This window comes from Malus sylvestris, chromosome 15 (genome assembly GCF_916048215.2).
Source record: "Malus sylvestris chromosome 15, drMalSylv7.2, whole genome shotgun sequence".
Classification (NCBI taxonomy): domain Eukaryota; kingdom Viridiplantae; phylum Streptophyta; class Magnoliopsida; order Rosales; family Rosaceae; genus Malus; species Malus sylvestris.
Genome location: NC_062274.1, coordinates 7,487,817 through 7,512,609, shown reverse-complemented (window position 1 = coordinate 7,512,609; position 24,793 = coordinate 7,487,817). Strand labels below are relative to the sequence as shown.

General features: G+C 36.4%; 6 protein-coding genes across 7 annotated transcripts; 3 read left to right on the top strand and 3 right to left on the bottom strand.

Annotated features, from left to right (window-relative positions):
- The first annotated feature begins 5,343 nt into the window (after positions 1 to 5,343).
- Positions 5,344 to 8,675, top strand: LOC126604308 (uncharacterized). 2 transcript variants are annotated; one of them, XM_050271508.1, is made up of 2 exons: positions 5,344 to 5,565; positions 7,038 to 8,675. In XM_050271508.1, exon 2 carries the CDS (start codon positions 7,117 to 7,119, stop codon positions 8,434 to 8,436), a length of 1,320 nt encoding a protein of 439 aa, XP_050127465.1. In that variant the 5' UTR covers positions 5,344 to 5,565; positions 7,038 to 7,116; the 3' UTR covers positions 8,437 to 8,675. The 2 variants fall into 2 exon arrangements, with proteins under 2 accessions (XP_050127465.1, XP_050127464.1); XM_050271507.1 differs by having other exon boundaries at positions 7,029 to 8,675.
- Positions 8,676 to 8,920: 245 nt separating this feature from the next.
- Positions 8,921 to 9,692, bottom strand: LOC126604309 (uncharacterized). Its single transcript, XM_050271510.1, has one exon. It carries the CDS (start codon positions 9,567 to 9,569, stop codon positions 9,156 to 9,158), a length of 414 nt encoding a protein of 137 aa, XP_050127467.1. The 5' UTR covers positions 9,570 to 9,692; the 3' UTR covers positions 8,921 to 9,155.
- An 837-nt stretch (positions 9,693 to 10,529) lies between these two features.
- On the bottom strand, positions 10,530 to 12,334 carry LOC126604307 (54S ribosomal protein L24, mitochondrial-like). Its single transcript, XM_050271506.1, has 2 exons — positions 11,941 to 12,334; positions 10,530 to 11,284 (listed from the first exon to the last, which is right to left on the bottom strand). Exons 1-2 carry the CDS (start codon positions 12,198 to 12,200, stop codon positions 10,828 to 10,830), a joined length of 717 nt encoding a protein of 238 aa, XP_050127463.1. The 5' UTR covers positions 12,201 to 12,334; the 3' UTR covers positions 10,530 to 10,827.
- A 6,112-nt stretch (positions 12,335 to 18,446) lies between these two features.
- LOC126604302 (F-box protein AFR) lies at positions 18,447 to 20,464 on the top strand. Its single transcript, XM_050271501.1, has one exon. The coding sequence runs from the start codon at positions 19,127 to 19,129 to the stop codon at positions 20,270 to 20,272; it is 1,146 nt and encodes a 381-aa protein (XP_050127458.1). The 5' UTR covers positions 18,447 to 19,126; the 3' UTR covers positions 20,273 to 20,464.
- A 1,136-nt stretch (positions 20,465 to 21,600) lies between these two features.
- Positions 21,601 to 22,250, top strand: LOC126604305 (uncharacterized). The gene has a single exon (XM_050271504.1). It carries the CDS (start codon positions 21,870 to 21,872, stop codon positions 22,068 to 22,070), a length of 201 nt encoding a protein of 66 aa, XP_050127461.1. The 5' UTR covers positions 21,601 to 21,869; the 3' UTR covers positions 22,071 to 22,250.
- Positions 22,251 to 22,267: 17 nt separating this feature from the next.
- On the bottom strand, positions 22,268 to 23,502 carry LOC126604304 (uncharacterized). Its single transcript, XM_050271503.1, has 2 exons — positions 23,116 to 23,502; positions 22,268 to 22,624 (listed from the first exon to the last, which is right to left on the bottom strand). Exons 1-2 carry the CDS (start codon positions 23,461 to 23,463, stop codon positions 22,442 to 22,444), a joined length of 531 nt encoding a protein of 176 aa, XP_050127460.1. The 5' UTR covers positions 23,464 to 23,502; the 3' UTR covers positions 22,268 to 22,441.
- Between the last annotated feature and the right edge of the window lie 1,291 nt (positions 23,503 to 24,793).

Here is a 24,793-nt window from a genome sequence, read left to right as displayed (position 1 = left end):
AATTCAAACTCTCACATTTTAATATAAATATATCGTTATACATAAGTTACACTAAAAAGAGAAGAAAATGCCTCAACACAAAACATAGTGAGTTCATGGAAAAACTCTAACCACTAATTTTATTCAGAAAAACTGGATTGGATGTTTTGTGCATTTTTATTTGCTACTCAACTCATTCATTAGAAATTATTTTTTAGAAGAAGAGAAGGATAATCAAAATTAAAAAATAAATAAAAAGAAAAGAGGATTTGAGTACACAAGTTTTTTATCCACAAAAACAAAACCCTTGAATTTGGCAGAGGATCGAATCCACAGAATCTTGAAACTTGAAAGGGAAGGAATTTGGTAAAGGATCGAATCCACAGAAACTTGAAACTTGAAAGGGAAGGAATTTGGTGATCACGACGTCGTTTATATTGGTGGATCCACACTCATCACTTTTTCGACCCCCAATTATATATTTCTTTACTTTTTTTTTTTTCTCTACATTTTAAAGGATATTTGGCAATTCCACGAAAATACTTTTTCAAAGAAACTCTTTTTATGCAATTTTAAAATTTTATTTTGACGAAAGAAAGATAAATTGAATAATGTACACCAAATTAATTTGAATTATAATTATAGGAATTCAAAGTTGACAACTTGGCTAAGCGTATTTGAATGCAATTTCAAATTTTCATTTCAAGGCTTTTGGTTATTTTGGAGAGATTTTTCAAACGTGATCATGCGTTGTAGTTTAAGTGAAATAGTGACATTATGTGATTTTATTCTCAGTATATTGAAAGATTGCTTCAAAATGAGACATATAAGTCATTTTATTCATCTATATTATAACACGTGCAATGATACATCACGTGACAAGTGTTCATGTTGTTACACATAAAAACTTCTTGTTATTTTGAAAAATCAGAGCACATAAATTGAAGCATCTTGTTTGTAAACTCATTGTGTATATGATTGTGATGTTTTGCTTGCACATCTTTCGTGTGTTTAATTTCCTTTTGTATTTTTCTCTCATCCATCGCAATAATAATAGGAGGTGGATTGTCTGCCCTCCCATTTCCATATTTTCTCATCCCCTCCTGTTTTGTGTGGTTACGGTTATGCCACGTCAACATTTTATATTCCTATTACTTTTTGTTTTATTATTTTTATAAAAAAATCAATATAAAATATTAATATGGCTTAATGGTAACCACACAAACAGGAGGAGATGAGAAGAATATGGAAATAGAAAGACAAACAATCCACCTCCATAATAATAATCAATTACGCAACGAAGAGGATGAAGTTAGGTTGCCCTAATCAAATAAATACACGTAGTGTGTCTCCATCTTAATTTGTTATACAAGCAGATCTGTTTAACGTACGTCTTTATTGCAACATTACGCTTGTAATTTGTTTTTTATGAATATTTTATGCATGGCCTGCACGAAATGAGTTAAATCAACAAACCTTTTTAAAATTTTATTTTAAAAGAAAAGTTTAATAAAGGTAAATTTTACGTGACATTGCAGTCATTAACTTTGAAAATCTGTTAACTTGTTATTAAATCTGAAATTGTCTTCTTAATTTTATTGAGACTCTCGTATTTGAGATATATATTGGCTTGGAAGATCATAATTTGTTCGTAAACTTCAATCTTTTATATAGTTTGTAGGATATAAATGATTGTGGTACAATTTTAAAAATATTTATCATATCAAGAAACTTTATATTTTTATTAACTTTTGTTGTAACCTATAGCATTGCGCGGACATCCTTGCTAGTATGTCGCTCAACACCAATTTTAGTGGTATGAATTCCACATTGTGGCCGTGGAGAACTGGGCTCAAACCCCAGCAGCCACATTTCCAATAATTCATTTTCAATTTTATCTCTTGGTCCTTCTAAGAAATCACAAAGCTTGGATTTCCTTTTTTTTAATAATTTTTAAAAAAATCATTATTTTTTAATTTACATACCAAAACGAACCTCAAATTTTAATAGTTAATTAATTTGCCATGTGTAGCATTACTACCTGTGAGGCTGTGATGTAACTTTATGTTCCTCCTATTGTTTTTTAGCGACTAAATTAAATTAAATATGCTTAAAAGTTAAAAACCATAATATTACGAGTTGATGATTTTTTTTTTTCTTGTTGGAAAGAGTTGATCACTTATTTATTTAGTTAATTTAAGTAAGGACAATTAATGGCCTGCAGAAGAAAAGCAGGATGTGCCCCAAATGGACTACATGAGAGCAATTGCCATATATTATAGTTTAAATAATAAGAAAAAGCATGCTGTTCAAAAAAAAAAAAAATAAGAAAAAGCATTAGGGTTTAGACTTTAAAACATAATGAACACAGCAGGGACTAAAGCTTTATTCCACAAGATAATATAGGGCCACATCAATATTTTTTATATGTTGCTTTTCTTGTTGGGGTTTTATTTTTATTTTATTTACATTTTGCTAGGTGGTGATCTGATTAATTATTTAATGGACCTAATATTCTTTGGTTTTTATAATATTTGTGCACGTACGTAATAAACTTTGTTTAGGTTTGGAACCGATAATGATTCAACAGCACACTCTTGTCCAAATTATAAGCAGAGCAAAATTAAATTTATGGAAACCACTTTTCTACGTTCGAACTACTTCGACTTCTCATCTAACCCCCACACAAACAACTGATATACAAAGCAACTGCTAACAACTTACACAATTATATAATTGTAATCAAAATTAGATGAAAATTGCTCCTAGGTTAATGTATTATATGATGAGGTTTTAGGGTTTTGTCTAGTATGAGATGGATTTTGCAAGAGAATTGCGCTGTTTGAGTGAACATTCGATCATAATAATATAGCAAGTTGATGTGACAATCACATCTCACAACTATATATTACACAAGATTTGTCTCATAATTGGAAAATCACTTATTAATAAAGATAATATAAATTGATTTTAAAGATCAACTATCGAAAATGAACCACTAACTATTTCCCATGTTCGTTGTCAAGCTAATGATTTGGCCCAACGCCTTGCAAAATTTGATCTATGCGATATTGTCACTCGGTCTTGGTTCGAGGAACCTCTTGACTTTCGGATGGATCTCTTTGTAATAGATTGTTAAGGTTGAGTTGTGGGTGCTACTTCCGCCCTTTTGTGCTTGTATTGTGATATCAAACCTTTATTCATTTTGATGAAATCTATCATTGCGTTTCCAAAGAAAAAAGAAGAAGTTATTTTGACAAAAAAAAACTATTGATTTGGTTACAAATTTTCTTTCAATGTAGAAAGGTCCCAATTTTATTTTTCATCTAAACTAAATATTAATAAAATACTGTTTGTCAACCAAAAACTAATAAAATTACTATTATGCCTTCTAATACAAAACTGAAAGAAGATATTATAAAAGAAAACAATGTGGACGTTAAAGTAATTTTGTACAAATTTTTTTTTACTGATTTTTTTAAACCTCACAGCTATATCACTTTATCAATACCCTCTCAACTCATTCTCTCTCTCTTTTCTTACTGCCAACCCTTATTTTTCTTGGGATGTCTGCCAAACTGTTAAAAATAAATAACTCCTCTCATAAAAAAATTAAAAAACAAATATTTAAAAATATATATTTTTCAACACAGAGAGTATGTGACCTTTGCTTGTTCTCAATTAAGAAAACCATTGAAAGGGCGATCCAGATTAAAATTGTTGTTGTACGTTAGATGAGAATAAATATTAATGACCTTTCCTTTTTTCAGAAACAATAATATATTGCACGAACTGTATTCAATTTGTTGTCATCCATCGATGATGAAGCTGGCCTTTCCACATGTTTTGTGAACGAATTGGTGGAGATATCATTAGTGCCATTCTTGCACACGTTTAGATTTTGGTTGATCACGTCTTTTACAGCATCCACTCATTATTTCAGATTATGAGCAAAATAATGCGGGCACATAGACTGTTCTGACATCGTATGGATCGTTCTGACATTGTTTTTATCTTTCCCTGTGATTTTTAGATCACAATTTCTGTAATTGTTTTAAGGATTTTTTGGTGTTTAACTCTTTAATTTTAACTAATACTCAACGGAAAATTAGAAGTTGATTGATTGTAAATTGAAATTATTTTGATTGATTTTGGCCATGACTTTTTAACTTAATTTGACCTGATACTGACTCATCAACGTTTTTATATATTTGACAGTATTGTGCATATAATGTATACAAATTTCGCATTCAAAAGTTCTGATTAATTCGACAAGGTGAGCTAGCTCTATTAGGATATGAGCATCGAACTCAATATTAATATGTATATTAATACAAACCCGCGTTTAATATTGGGTTTAAGAACTAACATATGGTTGATCCACAATATGGATACCCAACTCGATATGGATACTTTATTTTTCTTCGTTATCAATGGGGAATATTTGATAGAGAGATTTGAACTTGAAATCTTATAACTTGACTAAGAGCTAACTGGTAAATCAAAGGGGTCGTGTACTACCTTTTTTTTTCTTTCTAGAAAACCTCGACAGTACGAGGAAAATTTTATTGATATCGAATAAAGGGTGCACCTAATCAAGGGTACATATACCTAATCTCTCATAATACAAGAAAAATGATATATAAAAAAAACACATGAAAAGAAGGGGGGATATAAACCTTACCCTTCTACAAAAAGAAATAAAAAACAAAGATACAAGGAAAAGAGGGGGGACATGAAACTTAACTCCTCTAAAGCCGAATCTAAAGATCTAAACTTGCAAAACAAAACAAGCACCATCACAAGGTTAAGAAAGAAAAAAAAGTGAGATAAACATGTAAGCCGATGTGCACATTAATTTGAGAAGCAGAAGCCAAGAAAGCTAACATAGTCTGAAAATAAAGCAGTACGAACCGCTACCATAGGAGAATCATGCCATACTAAAGTTGGAGAAGACAAGTTCATGTTAGAAAAATTAAGATTGTCGAGAGAGTTTTTATTGTATGAAACAACAGAAGAAACTTCCACCAACAAAAGTTGAACTCATGATCTTCGCTAACAAAGTAAAAACTAAACGCTATTAAGACGAAATGATCGTTTACAAAGCGGGGTTTTGTATGGCCGGACAATTTATTTTGAGCTAGAAACCCTACTACAGTTTTCTTTATAGAAACACTAAACTAGATTAACGTCCACATTTAAGATCTTCTGTTACGTTAATACCAAGAAAATCATATTGTAATTATCAATTAAATTATTAGTTATGAAGAAAAGGTCAACTTCTGCCACATGTCTCGAATAATATTATTCGATCTAATAAAAACAAAAATTAGAATGTTTAGATGGTTTGATTTGATGGCCTCCATCTAACCCTGATTAGCACCACCACCACCACCGCACCACCATCCAGTTTTGAGTTGTGCGCACGTAATTTTCGCTTCTTTTTATTTCTCTTCCAATCAATCTCTTTCTCTTCCTTCATATATTCATCACCTTCCACACCATTTTCTCATTTTCTGTAATTTTCTTATAAATTACGTACCTTTGGATTGGTTTACCCTTCCTTCAACTTTGGATTCAATCAAGGTACGTTATTCTTTTTGTTCCTACAAATTTACTCTTTCCGATCATGATCATATATTCCTTACGCCATATGCTTTCCTTTTGTTTTTGCTTGCAATCTTGGTTTTTAGATAGTGGAAGAATTTTTGTGAATGTTGACTCTATAATATGTTTTCAATTGTCAATGTTGTATTTGTTTGGTAACTAGGGTTGAGCATGGTTTGGGTTGGCCAGATTCGGACGGTGAATCCATTTTATCGATAAGCCAGCTTGTTTGGTAATTAGGGTTGAGCACAATTCGTATTTGTTTGATGAATGTTATGTGTTTGTATTAGTGTCTGGCGCAATATTTTCAATTGGTTGCCATTTATACGATCTGAGGTCTTAAAACAAACCAACCAAAAACCATATGAGATTTGTTTAGGCAATCAAATTAGGTAGCGTTTCTAAATGAAATGGTAATACATGCACCGGTTACAGAAAACATGTGGTTCCTTTAACAAAACAAATTAAAGAAGGAAAACAAGAAGTGGTTCATAAGAAAAGAGCATAGACCTAAGAAAAATGCATGACAAACAGGAACGGGAGAATCCACAAAGACATGTTAGCCCACACACTTAGCCAAAACAAAAACGTTCTCTCATTGAATGATTGGAGAATGTAATTCACGGTATAACACGAGTACATTATCACCGTGATATCTTATCACACAAGTATATTACCATCGTGATATTTCATGGTGGCATACACTGGGAAGAAAAACTTATATATAAACATTGATAATGTATCCGTGCTAAAAATTAATGCTATCAAACCAAATATGAGAGTAGGACCCATCTGAATTCAGCCCCATTGGTAACGTTTATATATGGACCCGGATTAATCATACGTTCTTCCCCATGAAAGGTCCAGCGCTTAGATTCATATTTGATGCAGTACGATTTGGTCCAGGCTTAGGTGAGCCTGAACTGCATGTTTATTTGCTACGTGGGTCACAACAGTAAATGACATTAAACATCTAAGGGGGGTGATGGGCCATTCAGGCCCACTTCTATCATTTCTTGGGATACAAGTATTTAATTACGACAATGCGTAACACGATGTAGCGTTAGATATTGAGTTAAGTGTTACCTATTCAAAGATGTTAAAAATTTGATACCTATTAGCTCTATTTTCTCTTTCTTCTGATGAGGATCTCTTATGCTGTTTGAAGACTTTATGATGTTAAATTGAAAGACATTATATTGTGAATTAAGTTTTCTTAATAACATAATCGATTTTTCTTAAACCCTTATTACAATAGTAAATGTTTGGACATACTTATAATCAGTCTTGTGTTTTATTTAAAATTTTTCCTGCTGTTATTCATGAATTACAATTTAATATGTATGATTGTAAGATCCGACATGGTTCTTCTTTGTAATGTTTTTCAGTTTTTAGTTTTTAAGTGTGTCTTAATACTCATTTCTAACTTTTGTTTTCTTTAGATAATGCAGGGAGGTAGTAGTAGCATCTGAAACTTCTCATCTCGATATATCAGTAAATTGAATTGTCGATCTTTAAAACCTTGTATACATGGCAACAAGATCTAAAGATAGTAGCCCTACTCCAGGGAGGGAGAAGAAGAGCACATCATCCCCATCAACCACCAAAAGGCTCGCCAAGTCCCGAACTACAGTCACTGAAAAATCCTTGTCAACCTCATCAGCAAAACAAGTCCCAAACTATCTCAGGCCGACGTTAAGCGCCTCGAGGCATGAAAATTCGCTGAGGTCGTCGTCCGCCGGTGCCAAGAAACATGGCCCTGAAGATCATGCAGCATCTCAAAACCCTACATTGAATAGAAGAAGATCATTTGACAAGCCACCATCAGCTTCTAGGATTCAGAAGGCATTGATCTCCCCGGGAAGGGATGCGCCACTGCGATCTTCGTCATTTTCAGCGAAAATCTCCTCTAATGCTCCGAGACCAAGAATAGAGAGGACGAAATCGAGCACTTTTGGGTCTGGAAAGCCGCAGCTTTTGCCTGCAAAGAGTGTGAAGAAGAGCAGCACAAGCAGTTCGGTTAAGAAGGAGAGTTCATCGGGTTCAACAAGAGCTCCGAAGAGCAAGGACATAATGCATACACTTAATCTCGAAGTGAACTTAGATGCTATTGTGTCTTTGGAACATCATGAGGTTGAAGAGGTAGGAAAGATTTCGACTGAGGAGCATGATAAAGTGATTCTTCCGGATCCAAAAGGCGAAGAGAGTGAGCACTTTGGTGATCATGATGCTGGTGTTTCTGAGGCTGAAGCAAATAGTGGTGAGGATGAGAAGGTGAAGGCTAGTGAGGGTTCAAATGGTAATACGGAGGAATTGAAGGAAAATGTGGAGGAAAGAAACAAAGAAAGTGGAAGTGTATTGACCGAAAAAGAAGAGAAGCCGGGGGATAATGATCAACAAGACGGGGAAGAGAATGCAAAAAAAATAGATGAGAGCGGCGAGATAAAGGAGGAAGAGGGTGTGGCAAGTGAAGATCAGGAAACAAAAGTTGAGATGAAAGAAGAACAGGAAAAAGAGAGTGATAGTAAAGAAGAAAATGAAGGGGAGGAAAGCAAAAATGTTGAGGAAAAGGCATTGGATGAGAAGGAAAGAGAAGTGGTTGTGGATGGTGGAGTTGAGGAAGCAAAGCCAACGGAGGCAGGAGAGGCGGCTGTTGAGGTGGCAGAGGAAAAACCAAAGCCGCGACAAGCGAGCGGGGGATCTTCACAAGGAGGAGGGAAGAAAGACTCAGCTCCTGCATACAATGATGTGATTGAGGAGACTACAAACAAGTTGATGGAGAAAAGGAAGAACAAGGTGAAGGCATTGGTTGGGGCCTTTGAGACTGTCATAGATTATGAATCCAAATGATAAACCCTAATTTCATAATATGTTGCTGTAAAAACTCTGTACATTTGACACATAGTTTGACATGCTGTGGTGAAGTCAGGTCAAAAGAATTGAGAAGAGAAAAAAAGTTGGACTGGATTGAAATGCAAGAAAGATGGGGAGGGTGTAATTGGGACTTTCATATTTTCTCTGCATGAATTTGTTCATTTTTACCTGTATTATGATATACCATACACTTGTACATTATTTTTTTTTTTTTTTTTTTTTTTTTTTTTTAGTTTTTAGCTCAAGTTTATTGACTCCACTTTTCCTCACTTTCTTACTCTGGTGTAACCTTACCTCCATTCTTTGATGTGAAACTTACAAAATTATTGTACAAAACATTTTGAAACAACCAATGAGTGTCTGCCACGTGTCATTTGAAAATTGAAATGTGTGCTATGGTTATTCATATCACACAAAATTATTTTCTCCACCAACAAAAATGTAAGAAAAAATCTGCAAATTTTTCATAGATGAGTAATTGTATATATATTTGTAAAATATATGATATATCAAATACAGAACTGAATTATTGTATCCAATAACCACCAACAATTTTATTATTCAAATATGGAATAAAAAAAAATTGAATCCAAACAAGAACAAATAAATAAATGAACTTTTTCTATATATAAGATATTTTCTTGGTGCCTAAATATAGGCCGGTCACCCTTCTGTCTCAAGCTAGCTAATATCCTCTAAAAATTATCCCGTCTGCAGTACCTTAGCTGCAAAGAAACTTGTCTCTCAAACATCAGCTGCCGGTGAAAATTCGCTATGAAAACATCAGCCCTGCGATCGACATCACCATCATCACCATTGTGATCATCCAAAGACTGATCCTTCGGAGGATCACGGGTCCTTGTGCTTTGAACCCTTCTCAAACTGCGTTGATTCCCATCAGTACTAGTATTTTCATCTTCAATGCAGCTGTACAGCCCCAACCGGTCATTGAAGCTCAAACAATGCCTCGTAGAAGCTCGAGAAGAGCAGCAACCGAGGATCGAAGCCAAGCGCAATCGGTTTAATTTGAAGCTGAGTAGAACTAGGTTGATTTTGTTCACCGCCCTCTTGAGGCTGCGGCTTACGAGTGTCAAGGTTTCCCTAGCCATTGCTAGCTAATGGTGTTGAAGTGAGAAAGTTACGGAAAATGTGAGCTTGGTTTTATAGACAAGTAAGAGAGAAGATTGTTGAGCAAGCTAACTGCTAATGTGGTCACTTGAAAGCGTGTTGGGAAACTATTTGGGCATGTTTGAACGTGAAGGCTGCAGTTTACAGCTATTTTTAATGGATTTTTAGTGAGGAATTACAACTATTACAACTATGTGATTTGTGTTTTTGTTACATGGGAGGTGTGACAGAGCTTGTGTGTTTCTTCTGTTCTTTTTGGTTGTTTGCCAATCAAGAAGAAGAAAGGTTGTCGTGGGGCCCACCACTTTGCTAATTGAGTCTTTCACTACAAGAAATTGAAGGGTTTATGTTGGCTGAGGCCTAACTGGTGGTCGCTTAACTGCTCTAAATTTTGAAGTTACTACAGGAGGTTTGAATTGCAATTGATTTGAAATAGTTAACTCTTCAAATGCTAAGAGGCGTTATAAAATTAAACAAAATAGCCAGGTTAGATGAGTTCGTTTTTGCTCACCGCTTTAATACGGTGTACCTTTTATTTTTTCTCACTATTGTCCACATATAACATTTTTTATGTTTTTGCACACACAAAATGGACACGCTTGTTGATATTATTTAACAAGTGAGTTCCACACATAATAATAGGGCCCACATGTATTAGAGAGCATTAAAGTTTTTTTGTGTCTAACTAACATTTAATCGACCCCCCCCCCTACTCCACCTCTCCTAAGTTTTGTGCATATCCCCTTAAAGACTTGTGCTTTAGAGGTTTGTTAAAAAGGCATTCATGTCCTGTTTTTCTTAAAAGTCATGTTACTTTTTGAATTGGCGTTTCTTGTGTTCAACGTCAACCAAATAAAGAAAAACAGAACATGAGCACTACCTTGAGCTGAAAGAAACACGAAAACATGAGGACATAAAAAACAGAACAGACGAGAGACGAGTTCTAAAGTGCATCATGGTTTAATTTAATTTTCCTTGATGTAATGATAAAACAGGGGGGCTCGATCGAGAGCAGATTACAGAAATGATTTCGTGCAAAACTCTGTTTGAACTTACAGAAATGATTTCGTGAAACCAACACGAATGTCATATGAATTTCCATGATCAGAAAACATGAACAAGCTCGGCTACTGCTAGAATTTATCTCTAAAAAACCCGAAGAGAAACAAAACTCTGAAAAATGGGGTGTAGCTGACCAAAACCGAGAACATCGAAAAAGCTGGTTTAAGAGTTCTAAACTCAGGAGTTTGCGACCAACTGCTCAGGAACATCAACATGAGAGATTCCTACCTCGACCTTTGCGTCTATGACATCAGCTACTTGTTTGTTCGCTCCATCCTCGATCTGTTTTAGTTTCTTCGACCAACCATACATTTGTCTCTTGACTTCCCTCTCATCTATTTTTAGGTTTTTGAATCCCTGTTCCAAGTTGGCTTCGGCTTCAGCTTCAGGTTTAATAAACACAACTTGCCTGTGCCCAACATCCTCATATAGCTTTTCAATTCTGGCTTTCCAGACAAGGCCCATTTCCGTATCCATCTTTTGGTAAGGAGTTTTCAGAAAATACTCATCAATCCCACCTGCCTTGTCTACGCAACGGAGAGCATGGGTAGTGACTTTGACTCGAATGTGGCGGTCTAGGATGTAACTGAAGAGCCGCTTCTCCTGCACATTTGGTTTCCATGTCCTCCTCGACCTGTCACCACCAACAAAGGAAAGTTTTGGTGGTTAATATAACCCATTCCGACAACTCAATTAAAAGATTACACAACCAGATGATTCAAAATTGCAGTCACATAAGTCACCCCTGTTCTATAAGTTGCACGTTATATACTCGGTTCTGGTGGTTAATAACTAAACATATCCCGTTCCCATCAACACATTAAAAGATAACAGAACCAAATCATTCCAAACCTAGAGTGATCTAAGTCAGCCCTGTTTTATAAATTCGAATACACTCGGAGAATCTGTATGCTATGCCAAATTCTTAAAGGAAACCCAACCCATAACTTTTGAGGCAGCTCAGGCCTCAGCTGAAATAGCTCTGAGAATACAATTAAAACCGCGAAAACGGTTCAAATGGTAACACAAATCCATAGCTTTCATAATTTCAACTTCAAAGAAAATGTTCGAAAGTATACAATGTAAGGCATCCAAAAGAGAAACAACCCCGATAACTAAAACGAAGTTAAATCAAAGTCACTGATCAAGCCCAAAATTATACACATTTCATATAATTTTTACAATTTTCTTTGTCATTGTCAAAAATTAGAGCACAAATTTATTTCTAAAGCTCAAACCTTTGGCATTAAATTGAAAAACGAAAGAGAAATTGAGGAAATAAACGCGTACTTGTTGCCGCCGTCTTCGCTGATTTGGTTGCCGAACTGGATGTGGCGGCCGGCGTAGATGCCGCGCTTGGCCCGACCCATGATGATATTCGAATCGGGTATGCCTTTCTTCTTGAGCTCCTCTCTCAATCGGGTGGGTAGAGTTTTGCTTCCCATGGTGCCTTTCTTCTTCAGCTCCTCCTTCAGCCGCGGCGTTAGGGTTTTGTCGCTGAACTTCTTCATCACGCTCTTGATCGTCTCCTTCCCCCTCACCGACGCCATTTCTGATCCACTGTGTGTTCGATTCCTAATTCCTAGGGTTTTGCGGTAGCGATTGAGGGTTCAGACTGTTCAGTTCATTTCCTATGTTTTCTGATATTTCCAACGCGCTGCGTTTTGGGAAGCAATAAGCACTGCAGGTGCAACTTTAATCTATGTGTGTGTTGGTTTCCAATATTCCATCAACGGCTCTAATGATTTGATTATTTGATAACCCTTGATTGAGTTGATTCCATAATAAAGGGAATTCTTTCTCAAAACACTTTGAACTTATAGAAATTCATATTTATAATTAGATCTGTTTATATTAATTTTTAACATTAATAACGCTGAATTTTTTGACAAAAAAAATATGCTGAATCTTGTATATCTACCATAAAATGTTTGGGTGTTCCTCAAAATGGCCATGATTTTTTTTATTACAAAAGGTATTATCAACAACAAAGAGGTGAATAAGTGGGATAAGCCTCACAACGTGCTAGTAATAATGTAATTCAAATTCATATTTGGTGATAATCAAACCTAATAATTCTTATTTACGAGTGAAAAAAAAATATTATTATACCGTAATACTAAGTAATAATAAAAAAATATCTTTTGAACAACTTATCTTTTTCTAAATACTTGATTATGATGAATTCCAAAAGATGCGGTTAGTTTAATTCTGTTCTGGGCTTTTACAGCTACAATTCCCACTTCGGCCTAGCATGGCCCAATTTATATTTTAGAGAAAATTGAATATTTGTTTTTTTATACGATGAAGAATGAAAATCAAAATTATAAGAAGATTGTAGCTCAACTTGTTCTCTTGCACTAGAGATTTCGAATCTGAATATTATTCCGACTTGTTCTCTTAACCAAATAATAAGATTTAAGTTCAATGATGAAGCGTACAATTGTGAGAGTGACTATTATTTATACTAAACAATCTTAATGAATTTCCAATTAAAATCACCCAACTAACCCTTCCATCAGTCATGCCAATAACTTTTCACAAAAGCCCTAAAAGTTTATTTCGAAGATCAAAGAAAACCAATGTAGGAATCTTACATATATGGAATTCCAGTCAAATTATGAGCGGTAAGTTTTACGATTCAAACAAAGTTTCAATCCTAAACTAGTTAGGACAACTTAAAACTATTCAAACAGAATTTTCCATACCAATTTGATACACAATAGTCAGTCTCTAGCACTCACAATAATACTCATACACTAACATGTTTAAATACTAGTTGTATATAATATAGGCACAAAGAATTACATATTCATGTACTTAAGAAATCGTTAGCTTTCTGGACTAGGTTTGTATGTTTTGTTCATATTTTATATATATGCTTCACTTTTACTTCTTTAGCAAACTCTTTAGCCTTTTTCCATCAGCAAAGCTTGAACAAAGGGTTAGGGTTTTACTAAAAGTAGGATATTCCGTACGTTTTTTTTTTTAAATTCTGCACTTTATGTTGCTATTTGCAGGTGATTCAAAGCTAGCGCAGGAACTATCTGCCCTAACATAGTGAAGCGGATTGTGCCAATATTGGCTGTGGTTTCAACTATATTTGGAATATTTTCTGGCATTGCTTCAATTCACAGGGTGCGTACGTACGTAGATCGCATAATTTTGGTCCATGTTTGTATTTGCATACTAATTTGAAAGCCTTGAACTCCAATTTTTACCTTTCATCTGTTTGTCGAAAATCTTATGGTAATCTGCTTATTAAGTGCTTTTTGGTCCTTTTTTTTCCCTCTGAAATTGAACTCAATTGAATTTGGTTGCTTTTTTTCTTTGATTGAAGTTGAACTGAATTGAATTTGGTTATCGTAGCCTTCTGTTATCCCCATCGCAAAAGATGCGAAAGGCGTAGTCGTCACTTGCAAGTACCCGTGTAATCCTCGGATTGTTGTTCCTGGGTACCTATCCCTCGGATTCCTCGTCGTGTTTTCTTTGATTGCATTCCCGTTTCTGTTTTACCGACGCGTTATGTGGAGTAGTAAAACATTCGTGGCTCTGTAAGTATCTCATGCATGCATGTCCATATTATCGTACGTACGTATTTCGATCCTGAAAAGCACTTTCGAGTTTGCAGAAATAACTGAAAGTTTCTTCTTTTTTTTATAACGTAGGCTCCCTATACTATCTGCATCATTTGGAGCGGTGGAGTTGATTTCGTCAATGCTGTACTGTAACAAAACCAAAGCGTATGTCGATCTAAACCCTAGCAGTAGCATCCCCAGTTGCCTTAGTATTGCTCTTCCTTGTCTTTTTGGTTCCACGCTTCCCCTGTCTTCATCCTTCTTGTGGAGCTTCGCAATCAATACTTTGAAGAAGAGGATTCGAGCCATAATAAATTCAACAGCAAAGTAGCACCTACATCAGACGTAGCTTAATCTACAGACTCTAGTGGGATGGATCATTTGACCTTTTTAATGCTTATTTTACCCCTACCCCACTATTTTTTATCGAGCAATGTTGTAATTTAGTCTTAAGTCATAAAAGGAGATTCGACTTTAAATACCAAAAAAAAAAAAAAAAAACTATTTTAGTTATTTAAAAGCGTTTTCAGAAAAATTGAAATTGATTGTGTTAGAAAACATCTATGGGTTACGCTTCTAGTAGCAGCGATAATAGTTAAGCAAAAGAAGCAAAGGTGGCGTTGAAGGGGAGTGAAAGGTGCAATCGCGGGCCCCAAAAAAATTTTGGTATCTTATAATTATATGTAATAATGTTATATATTAAAAAAATTACTTTTATTAGCATTTTAAAATCTTATAGTGCAATTTTATAAGTGTAATTTTTTTTTTAAATATAAAAATTTGGAGTGCACAATGAGATATTAGGAGTGTCAATAACAACACCTTAAAAAAACGATTTTCTTTTCAATTTTATTATATAATAATGCTATATACTCAAGTGAAACACTAAAGTTAGAGTTTTTGTAGCTTTTTTTTTTTTATTTGGTTGCTTAAGATTGAACTGTTTTTTATTATTTAGTGAAGGTTATTTTTGTAGCTCTCTTTACTTATTTAATGAAACTTGTAAACTTACATCAGTGAGTCCTACAGGTTGTTTTGATTTAAGTTATTATTTTCCAGTACCAATATATTGTCCTACTTAAAAAGAGGTCATTTTATAAATTTCGCACAAGACCACGAAATCTTAGAGACAGCCTTGAGCAAAAGCTATTCTAGTAAAATACTGTGGAAGCTTAACTATTTAAACTGTGAGTTTTTCTCTTATTAGACTAGACTGTATGGCATATTACGTTGTAAAGATTATTAATCTAAAGCTATAAGGTAAGCATGCATGTCTTCGTTTTTTCATTGCTGAAGTGATATTCTCAATTACGCCTTTAACCCTTTTCTCACATTGTTTCCATTTCTAATGTTCCCTTATGTTTTATGAACTCATCAGTTTAGTCCTTTATGTTTCAAACTGATCAATTTAGTCCCTTATCTCTTACTTTGGTTATCAATATTGTCCTTAATGTCTAACTTCATTAAAAAATCCGTTAGTGTGTTGGGGTGGAACCCATATAGGATCCACAAAACCAATAAAAAAAACCATTTGTGATTTTTTAAAAAAAAACCTTGTTTCCATTAATAGGCATCATCCAAATCTTTGTTTATAGTACATGCCTGGAAAAACCACACATCATAATCTACTTTTTTGAGTTTCCTGTCCGTCCCTCCCATTCAAGGTAAAAGCAACTTTTCCACCTTCCACACTATAAAGAGCAACATGAAATGGGCGGTGTTGGATGGTCCTCTCATTCGAGAATGGCTTATCGTGACGTTTTAGGCTAATAATGCAGTATCATCTGTTTTAATTTTTCTAAACAACGTTGTCTTGTTGATTTGGAATGTTGCGGTAGCGTAATGGGAGTATAATAAGTCTCTCAATCTACTATTCGTTGTTGCCATTTCGAATGACTAAATGTTGTTTTTAAGGTGCTCAAATTGGCCCAAATAACCAGCACAAACAGCTCATGGAAACCTGTAAAAGATAAGCCCATATGTTCTTTGAAAACAAGAAAACGACATTATACCTTCTCTTTAGGTTTAAGTCGTTTTATTTTATTTATGGTGGACGACAAATTCTTGACTTTATATGCAGATTAATGTACAATTTTCAATTCTGTGTTTGCATCTTTCTATGAAAACTCGCAATCAGAAAAGTTTAAGATTTACATAGATTGAATACTGTTTTGTTTTTTTATATACTATGAATGCGCATAAAATCGTCCTAGAAAATATGTGGGTCAAGTTTAAAGTATGAATAATAAAGTAATCAAAATTTGTTAAAACAGTGTGTCGTTGGAGATTTTGACGCAAATCACTTGCTAGTTTAACAAAATTCTAAAACTTTTCTTAGAGATGTTGTTAGTATTGAGGAAGAACTTGTTACCTGTAAGAGGCGGAGTATTTTACACTAAGGGAATTATGTAATATATTGGTTGTGAGCTCGTCATTTTATATTCACAATTAAGACATCTAACTTATAAATGCAAAAAAATATTATTAATCCGTAGTACTAGAAGAAGAACGTTGTTTGACTCTGAATGATATGTTATCACGTTGAGGTATGTATACATAATACTGCAATTACACCAATTACAACTAATCAGGTTTAACTTGAAAACCCAATATTACAAAGTATTTCACGAAAGTCAACAGTACTAAGTAACGATATGAAATTGAGGACACGTATTAGTGTGAGCATCAAGTTTAGGGCATAGTGCTAATGAAATTTGGGATGGGGTGTGATATCTACACATCTCATTTTACTTTTCACACACCCTTCTAATTTTCGACCGTCGGGTCAGATGAATTGAAAAAAATCAACAGATAAAAATTAACAAGAGTATGTAAGAAGTAATTTGAGGTGTGTGGATAGCACATCTCATTTAGGATCTGTCCGAAAGGAGCACCCTTCGGCAATTTTAGGCCACAAACTTCACATGTGGTTAGAACATGTACATGGATGAAACCAAATGCTTTGACAATAAAGGCACCGAAATGTTTGACGAATGAGGATCCTTTCCAATCCCCTTTGTGAGGATTATGAAGATCTTCTAATTGTATTCATTTATTGTACATCATACGATCATAAATTATTTTAAAATTTTTATTTAAAATTAAATACAAATAATATCTGAGAAAATTGATTGTACGATTTACGATGAACGAATATGATTAATGAATCATCTGGATCCTCACAAAGAGGATCCGTTCATGTTTTGACAATTCTTTTAAAACAGTTTGAAACTTTTTTAAATAATTAAAAACACTTTATACCGAGTTAGCACAAAGAATCACTTCTAAGTTTGGGGAAGAGATCCTCCTTCAAAACCCACAGATCAAGTGATTCGGATCCTTAAAATTTGATCAAACGGCAAAAAATTATTATAACTTTTAAAAGTTTTTATTAACTTTTCTGTTTTTAGTCGTTGTATCAAATTTCAAAGATCCGGATCACTCATGACTTAATCCTGTGAACTTTGAAGGAAGAGATCCTCGGATCTCTTTCCCTAAGTTTGTGCTTTATGAAGACCTTTCGAGAAGTACTTTCAGGTGTTTTGTAAAAACATAAGTACTTTTTACATCTCGAAAGACCAAAAAGTTTTATAATGATAAAATTGTGAACCAACGCCACATAGAAGTGATCAGTAACATGACATATTTCAAAAAAACAAAACAAAAAAAAAACAAAACCAAAAAAAAAAACATTTCTCATGAAACGCTTATACGCTAAACCAAAATATCACGACATTAAGGGTGCGTTTGGTACGTGGGACGGGACGGGACGGAACGGGACGAGGCGTTCCGTCCCGCGTTTGGTACGTCAAAAATGGGTGGAACGGGCTGTTCCACGGGACAGATTTTGGATGTTTTTGCGTTCCACCTCCCCTCCCTGGAACAGGTTTGTTCCACGTCTGTGGAACACACTGTTTTACCATTTTAAGACAAATATACCCCATGTATTTTTCAAAAATTACACCTTCGTTCCGTTCCGTCCCGTCCCGTCCCGTCCCGTTCCGTCCCGTCTGCGTACCAAATGCACCCTAAGGTATCTAATCAAAACCACAAAGAGGAGGCCCTACTACAATTATCATAGTCAATTAGTCATTAAAGTAATGGGATCATTAGTCTATCCATAAGTTCATATTCACACCTAAATACATACCCCACAAATTGATCTTTTTTATATTCCACTCAATCTTCAAGCACCACTATGTATCTCAATTGGATCCATCATACCCTCCCCTACTACACCAAACAAGTCTCCATGCATCCTCTTCCTCATTTCTTTATTCTTTAAAACCCCCCAAGAATTCAATTATTTTCAAGAAACCAACCACCCCTCTATTCCTCTTGGCTATAAGATCCGCTTTGGTCACTGTGTTTATATTCAAACCCGCAATTCTGTTCGGATTAAAAATATTTTTGGTCACTCTGTTTGCGCCCGATTTTACTCAAACTTTCGTTTCGTTGCTCATTTCTTTAATCCCACACAAGTCTCTTTCGGATCTGCCGCTCTGCGTGTTCTCAAGTTCTGTGGCGTCACTCTTTACCTTGTATTCCGGTTTCTAGATGCACACCCACAAAACAACAAACGAAACCCAATCACAGCCCCTAAACACTTTTAACCAAAATTAATCCGATTTAATTAAGCCACCCTTTTGACCAACCAATAATTCTTCCACAGATGTGAATCTTCGCTTCGTCATCACACTTCATAATTTGATCTCCATGATCTCTTTTTCCGCACTATAAATACTCATACATATAGTGTGCTCTGCAACTACCACAATCCTTCAGCTAGACCAAGTGTCGAACACCTTGCAAACTTACTTTTCGATTCATGAATTCTTCAAGAAACTCGAAGTTTTCGATCATTTCTTCATCTGGGTAGTTTTGTTTTACGTGTTTGTATGCGAATTTCGGCAATGGCGGCTCCGAGAACATCGTCTGGATCAAACCCAGGTTCCGATCAGTGTTCTAAACAGGAAATCAGCATGAGGAAATCTGAGCCGTTGATTCCCGGATTGCCGGATGAGGTTGCTGAGCTCTGCCTGCTTTATCTTCCATATCCGTACCAGGCTCTGGTGCGTTCGGTCTCTGCTTCATGGAAAAGAGCCATTACAGACCCTAGCTTTGTTCTTTGCAAGAAGTCTTTGTGTTTGCCTTTGCCTTATCTTTTCGTTTTCGCCTTCAACAAATCAACGGCTAGGATGCAGTGGCAAGCGTTGGATCCGCGATCTGGCCGTTGGTTTGTTTTGCCTCCCATGCCGTGTCCCAAGGCCGCTTGCCCGCCGGGGTTCGCATGCGCTTCCCTGCCACGTGAGGGGACGCTCGTTGTATTGGGCGGCGTGCGGGCGGACAGGGAATCCTCTATGAAGACAACCATCGTCTATCGTACATCCACCAATCAATGGTCAACAGCTACTCCAATGTCGACCCCGCGGTCATTGTTCGACGCGGGAAGTATCAATGGAAAGATCTTGGCCGTTGGAGGCGACAAGGCTTGCAATGGCAGTTCGATCAGGGCCGTAGACTGTTACGACCCGGTGAAAGACACATGGGCGCCATGTGCCACCCTGCCAGCTGGATTGGCCAAGTATGACTCCAACGTGGTGGGCAACAAGATGTACGTGACCGAGGGGTGGACGTGGCCGTTTATGCACTCGCCACGTGGTGTGGTCTACGACCCTGATGATGACACGTGGCAGGAGATGAGGCCGGGAATGAGGGACGGGTGGACGGGCGTGAGTGTGGTCGTGGGCGGCAGGCTCTTGGTGATATCGGAGTATGGGGACTGTCCGATTAAGGCGTACGACCCTGATAAGGACACGTGGCGGTACGTGGGTGGGGACAGATTCCCATGTGAGGCACTGAGACGTCCCTTTGCTGCGAGCGGGGTGGAAGGGAACATATGTGTGGTGGCAAGTGGGTTGAATGTGGGAATTGGAAGGCTGTCCGAGTGCGAAGCAGAGCTAAAAGTTGAGTGGCAGCTTCTGCCAGCTCCAAGTGCTTTTAGGGGATTTTCTCCTTCTAGTTGTCAACTTCTTTTCGCCTAAATTATTGACTTGTTCAATTATATAGACAATTTCTAAGTTATAACTTCCATATTTGTTTGGTTATAATATTGTTCTACAGCTAGCTATGCCTAGTATTTGCTTTGCTCTTCCGCAGACATGGAAGCACTTTTGTAGCTTTGTATGAGCACTTAATTGACCCAAATTACTATAATCTGACCTATAATTAACTTATTAACCCTCTTGGTGGGCTATGAAATCAGTCATATCTTATCCAAATCTTTGTGTGAGATTTTGCATGAGAATGATTCTCTCATCTTCTAATCTCTCTCCCCTTTCTTTTCCTCTTATTTGAACGGTCATGGTTAATTCACATCAACATCTTATATTGATTTTTTTTATATAGATAATAAGACAAAAAACAATGAGTGAGAGGAAAGGAGGGAAATGGATGAGAATAGAATGGGAGAGAATCATACTCCTATTTTGCATTGGTTCAAATTAAGTTTCTGAATTGATGCCATACTTTTTAGTAAAAAAAAAGAAAACAAATAATGGATGACAATCGTTTTTTGACAAAGATAAAAATTTCGACTACAATCAACTAAGAAAAGGGACTTATAATTTTGGTGGTTATGATCGTTTAACCCAAATAAGGATGTTGTGCTCGAATCTCCTATCTTCAATATTGCTGGTTTGAAAGATAAAATAGAATCAACCAATCATTTGGGTTGGTTTTCTATGTTTTGAGTCGATTCAGATCGGTTTTCTTACTATTAAAAGTTGAATTACTTATTTGAAGGGGGTTGAGAGTTGCAACATCTTTTTCATGCTTTCAATTATTGGACGGAAAATTCAAAGCAATCCAATTAAAGCCAAAGATCTTTAAATAAGATTGCGAAGCATCCACTTGAATTGATTTATATTGACAAGCATCATTGATGTTTTGAAAAAGCAAGGCGTGACAACAATAACTCGTGACTTAGTGCACGAGAATAGTAGCGAGATAGATGAAAATGATGAGGGATATGATTCCTTTTTTTTAAATTACCATTCATTTCACATTACACCGCCGTAGATTTTTGCACCGAGTTTCAAGGAAGTTTTCATCAAAAAAGCAAAAGCGTGAGTGCGACGATCGATATAGCATCAACATGGAAACTGCACATGCACGATTGATTCTAGTATTTTCGAAAGTCGCTTGCGTCAAAACAGATAAGTCACAAATGTTGACACGCATTTGAGGAAAATAAGGAACACAGAAGACAGAATCAACGCGTATATAATAATATCTAGATAAGATAGATTTAACATAAAGTTGTTATCTTATGTAAATTGTACTTGTCACCTTTGGGGTTGGAATCTTCTACATACGCGGTTTTTACATAACCATTGGACCTGCCTTCCAACCTTCCAGATTAAGCTACGTTTTTCTGGAAGTTCCCTCTCTCTCTGTATAAATCGGAATTGCCTTGCACCTTGTAAGCCAGCGAACGGTTTCAGTTTCCGATCACTTGGAGCAAATCTCGTAGCAGCAACCAGAGACAGGAAAGAAAGGCAGACAGGCGGAGGAGCAAGCAAAGCCGGAAACCCTAGAAAGGCTCGAGGTCAAAGGAAGAAGGAAGAAGGGTATTCGATCATGTGTTTGGTGTTCGTGTGTGATGAAGAGGAGAGGGTGCTGTCGAGGCAACCGGCACCGGGGGCATGCCCTTACTGTGGAGGAATGGTGCAAGCCATGGATGTCGAGAGCAACTGGAGGTTTTGCTTCCTGCCGCTGTATTGGAGGACCAAGCGCAAGCTCTACTGCAGCTTGTGTGCTAGAAAATTGGTAGTGCAGTGATGAACTCACATGATATGTAGAGAGCTTACAGTTTTTGGTTTTGTATATATAGCAGAATATATACTGCGAATGACAGACTCTATTAACATGTACTTGCAATCGTTTTCGATTTCTTTCTAAATTTCGTCTGATTGCTCCCGTTCTTGCTCCAAAACAATATGAATGAATTTTCCGACTGAATCGAACCGCCTTCCGGATTTTACTTCTTAACCAATTAGGATTGCTATTTCTCCAACTGTGTTCTAACACATTCAACATAAACTGAAAGAAAAACTGAAAAAAAATCCTATGAACCTATTCATAAACGAACAAGTTAACCTTGAAACTCGTACACAATTCATGGCTGTGGACTAATGAGGATGACAGTAACTTCACTTGCAGAGTTTCAACTTTTTAAAATACGCCGATACCGCGGATTTGGGGTAGGGCTTTGTGGCGAGACAGGTTGGGAAGTTTTCGGGTTGCTCAATCCACAGCTTGTGCGCTATGCCACCTGCTTTCAGCTTCTCTGACAAATTCAATATCTGGGGTTCACCCTTCACCTCAAGAGTAACCTGCAGCAAAGGTTAAATAACAACACTACATGCAAAACAAAAACCAGCAGTAGTCCAAGCAATTCTCAAACCCAATTAACCGATTAACAAGAAAATTCCCAGCATAAATCTCAATAACCCAATTGAACGAACAGTAACTTTAAGCTATGCAACCTCATATTACCGTACATGTTTACCTCTGTAAAGACTCTAACTTTATGCTGTGACACGACGAATTTCATACATTCTGTGCGCCCAAGTGGACAAAATTCACAGTATAGGCTAAAACCCTTTTTTTTTTTAAAGAAGAGGTAACATTAACATCAAAGTTCGAATTTCCCTCCTCGTAGTTTAGATTACGTTAGAATACCGCTCCGGTAAAAGGAACATGAAAAATACTAAGAACCACACCTTCATTCCACATTTGGTAACCAAAACCCTGAAATCCAAACTGATAAACACAACAAAATCCAATTTTTTTTTCCTTCACAATTTAAAGCTTTTGGATTTACCTTATGCATAGAATCGATGTTTTCCGGGCCACAGTACTGGAGGGTGACGGGGTCGTCTTTGTGGGACCAAATGGCGGACGCGGAAGCATGGCAGCCCTGTGTGACCACGCTGCCCATCGGCCACGTGTCGATTAGGTCTCGCCGGAGCACGACGTACTGAACCAGGACGTCCGTGGTGTCGGACTTTGGGACGTCCGGATTGCCTTCGGCTGCGGGTTGGCTCATCGAGTTGTGAATAAGTCGACTCGGGGCGGGGGCCGCGTTGGACGGAGGTTTGGCCCCAAATCTGGTTCGAGGGATTGAGAGTGAGGGCGAGGTGGGACGAAGTGGCGCGAGTAGACACGCCATGGTATGGGTACAAGTTGGAGCATCCACACTCTGTCCTACATCTCAATCAGTATAGGAACGACCCATCTGTGAAAAGAGTAGGGCCTAAACTTGATCTTTTTGTATTTAGCCCAACTTCAGGCCCAACCCAAGCTCGCCATCACTTTTTAACAGGACGGTGTTCTAATTTACGGGAATATAGATGTTATTAACCAACTGGACAAACCCACGTTTACAGCTCAATGTCACTTTTTTTTTTTTTTAACAAACGATCTTATCTATACTAAGAGAAATGAGGGTGGGATTAGCCTCACAATGGCTAACAATAATGTAGTTCAAATTCGCCTTTAGCGAGAATCAAACTTAAGACCTCTCACTTACAGATGAAGAAGAATATTACTTGACCGTAGTACTAAATACAAAAAATATAATGACTGTAGCATTTGCTCGTGGACATGGCTGAATGGTCTTCTTCGAGTCCGGAGATGCTTCTGCTCCTGGACATGACATAAGTTGATTGAGCTTAAATTTTTCAAACCTGTCTTGATCACATTTTAGCATCAGCGGCCAGGCCCAACATAATAGTTAAAAGAAAAACACGGTTATAAAGCAAGTAGTGGAAAACGTGCTCTTACCTAAAAACAATGTGGGGGAATTAACTCCAACCAAGCTGTAGCAAACTGGTTGGAAGTTAGGTAGTTGAGATATGAAGCAAAATAAAGGAAGCACATCATGTTGCTTCGCTCGCAAGAATGAATGAGTATGACAAATTGAGTTCTTCGACTCTTAGTGGTATGGGATTGGATGAATTTGCTTTTGAGTAATGTTATTACTACCATGTTTTTCTATAAGGTGCCTTAGGTGTCATCTGATGTGGACACCCACATCATTTGAAAAATTTGCAAAACCCAAGGAAATGAAGGATAAATACTCTTCGTATACCACAATCAACATTTAATTAACTAGTTTTTTCTTAATTATTAGTTTATTAAATAATGAACTAAATTTAAAAATCTGATTAATTCAAATGATGTGGCTGTCCACATCAAATGCCACCTAAGGTGGTATGAAAATGTGGTACAAAAACATCGTATGAATAACATTACTCTCCATCCTCCCTCCAACAAAAGATTCTAGTGACTTCCAAACTTAGGTTTCATGGCTAATGCTTTCACTATTTTTAGGTTTTGATTAATTCCATCAGCTTCTGTTTCTTGTGTTTTCTTGTTTGCTCGTTTTCCACCTTTCCATTGAAAGATGATATTGATGGATACGTTTTTTTATTTCTTAAGATTCCGTATAATTTTCGTAATCTCTAATTTTTTGTATAATTAAATCATCCCCTTTATGT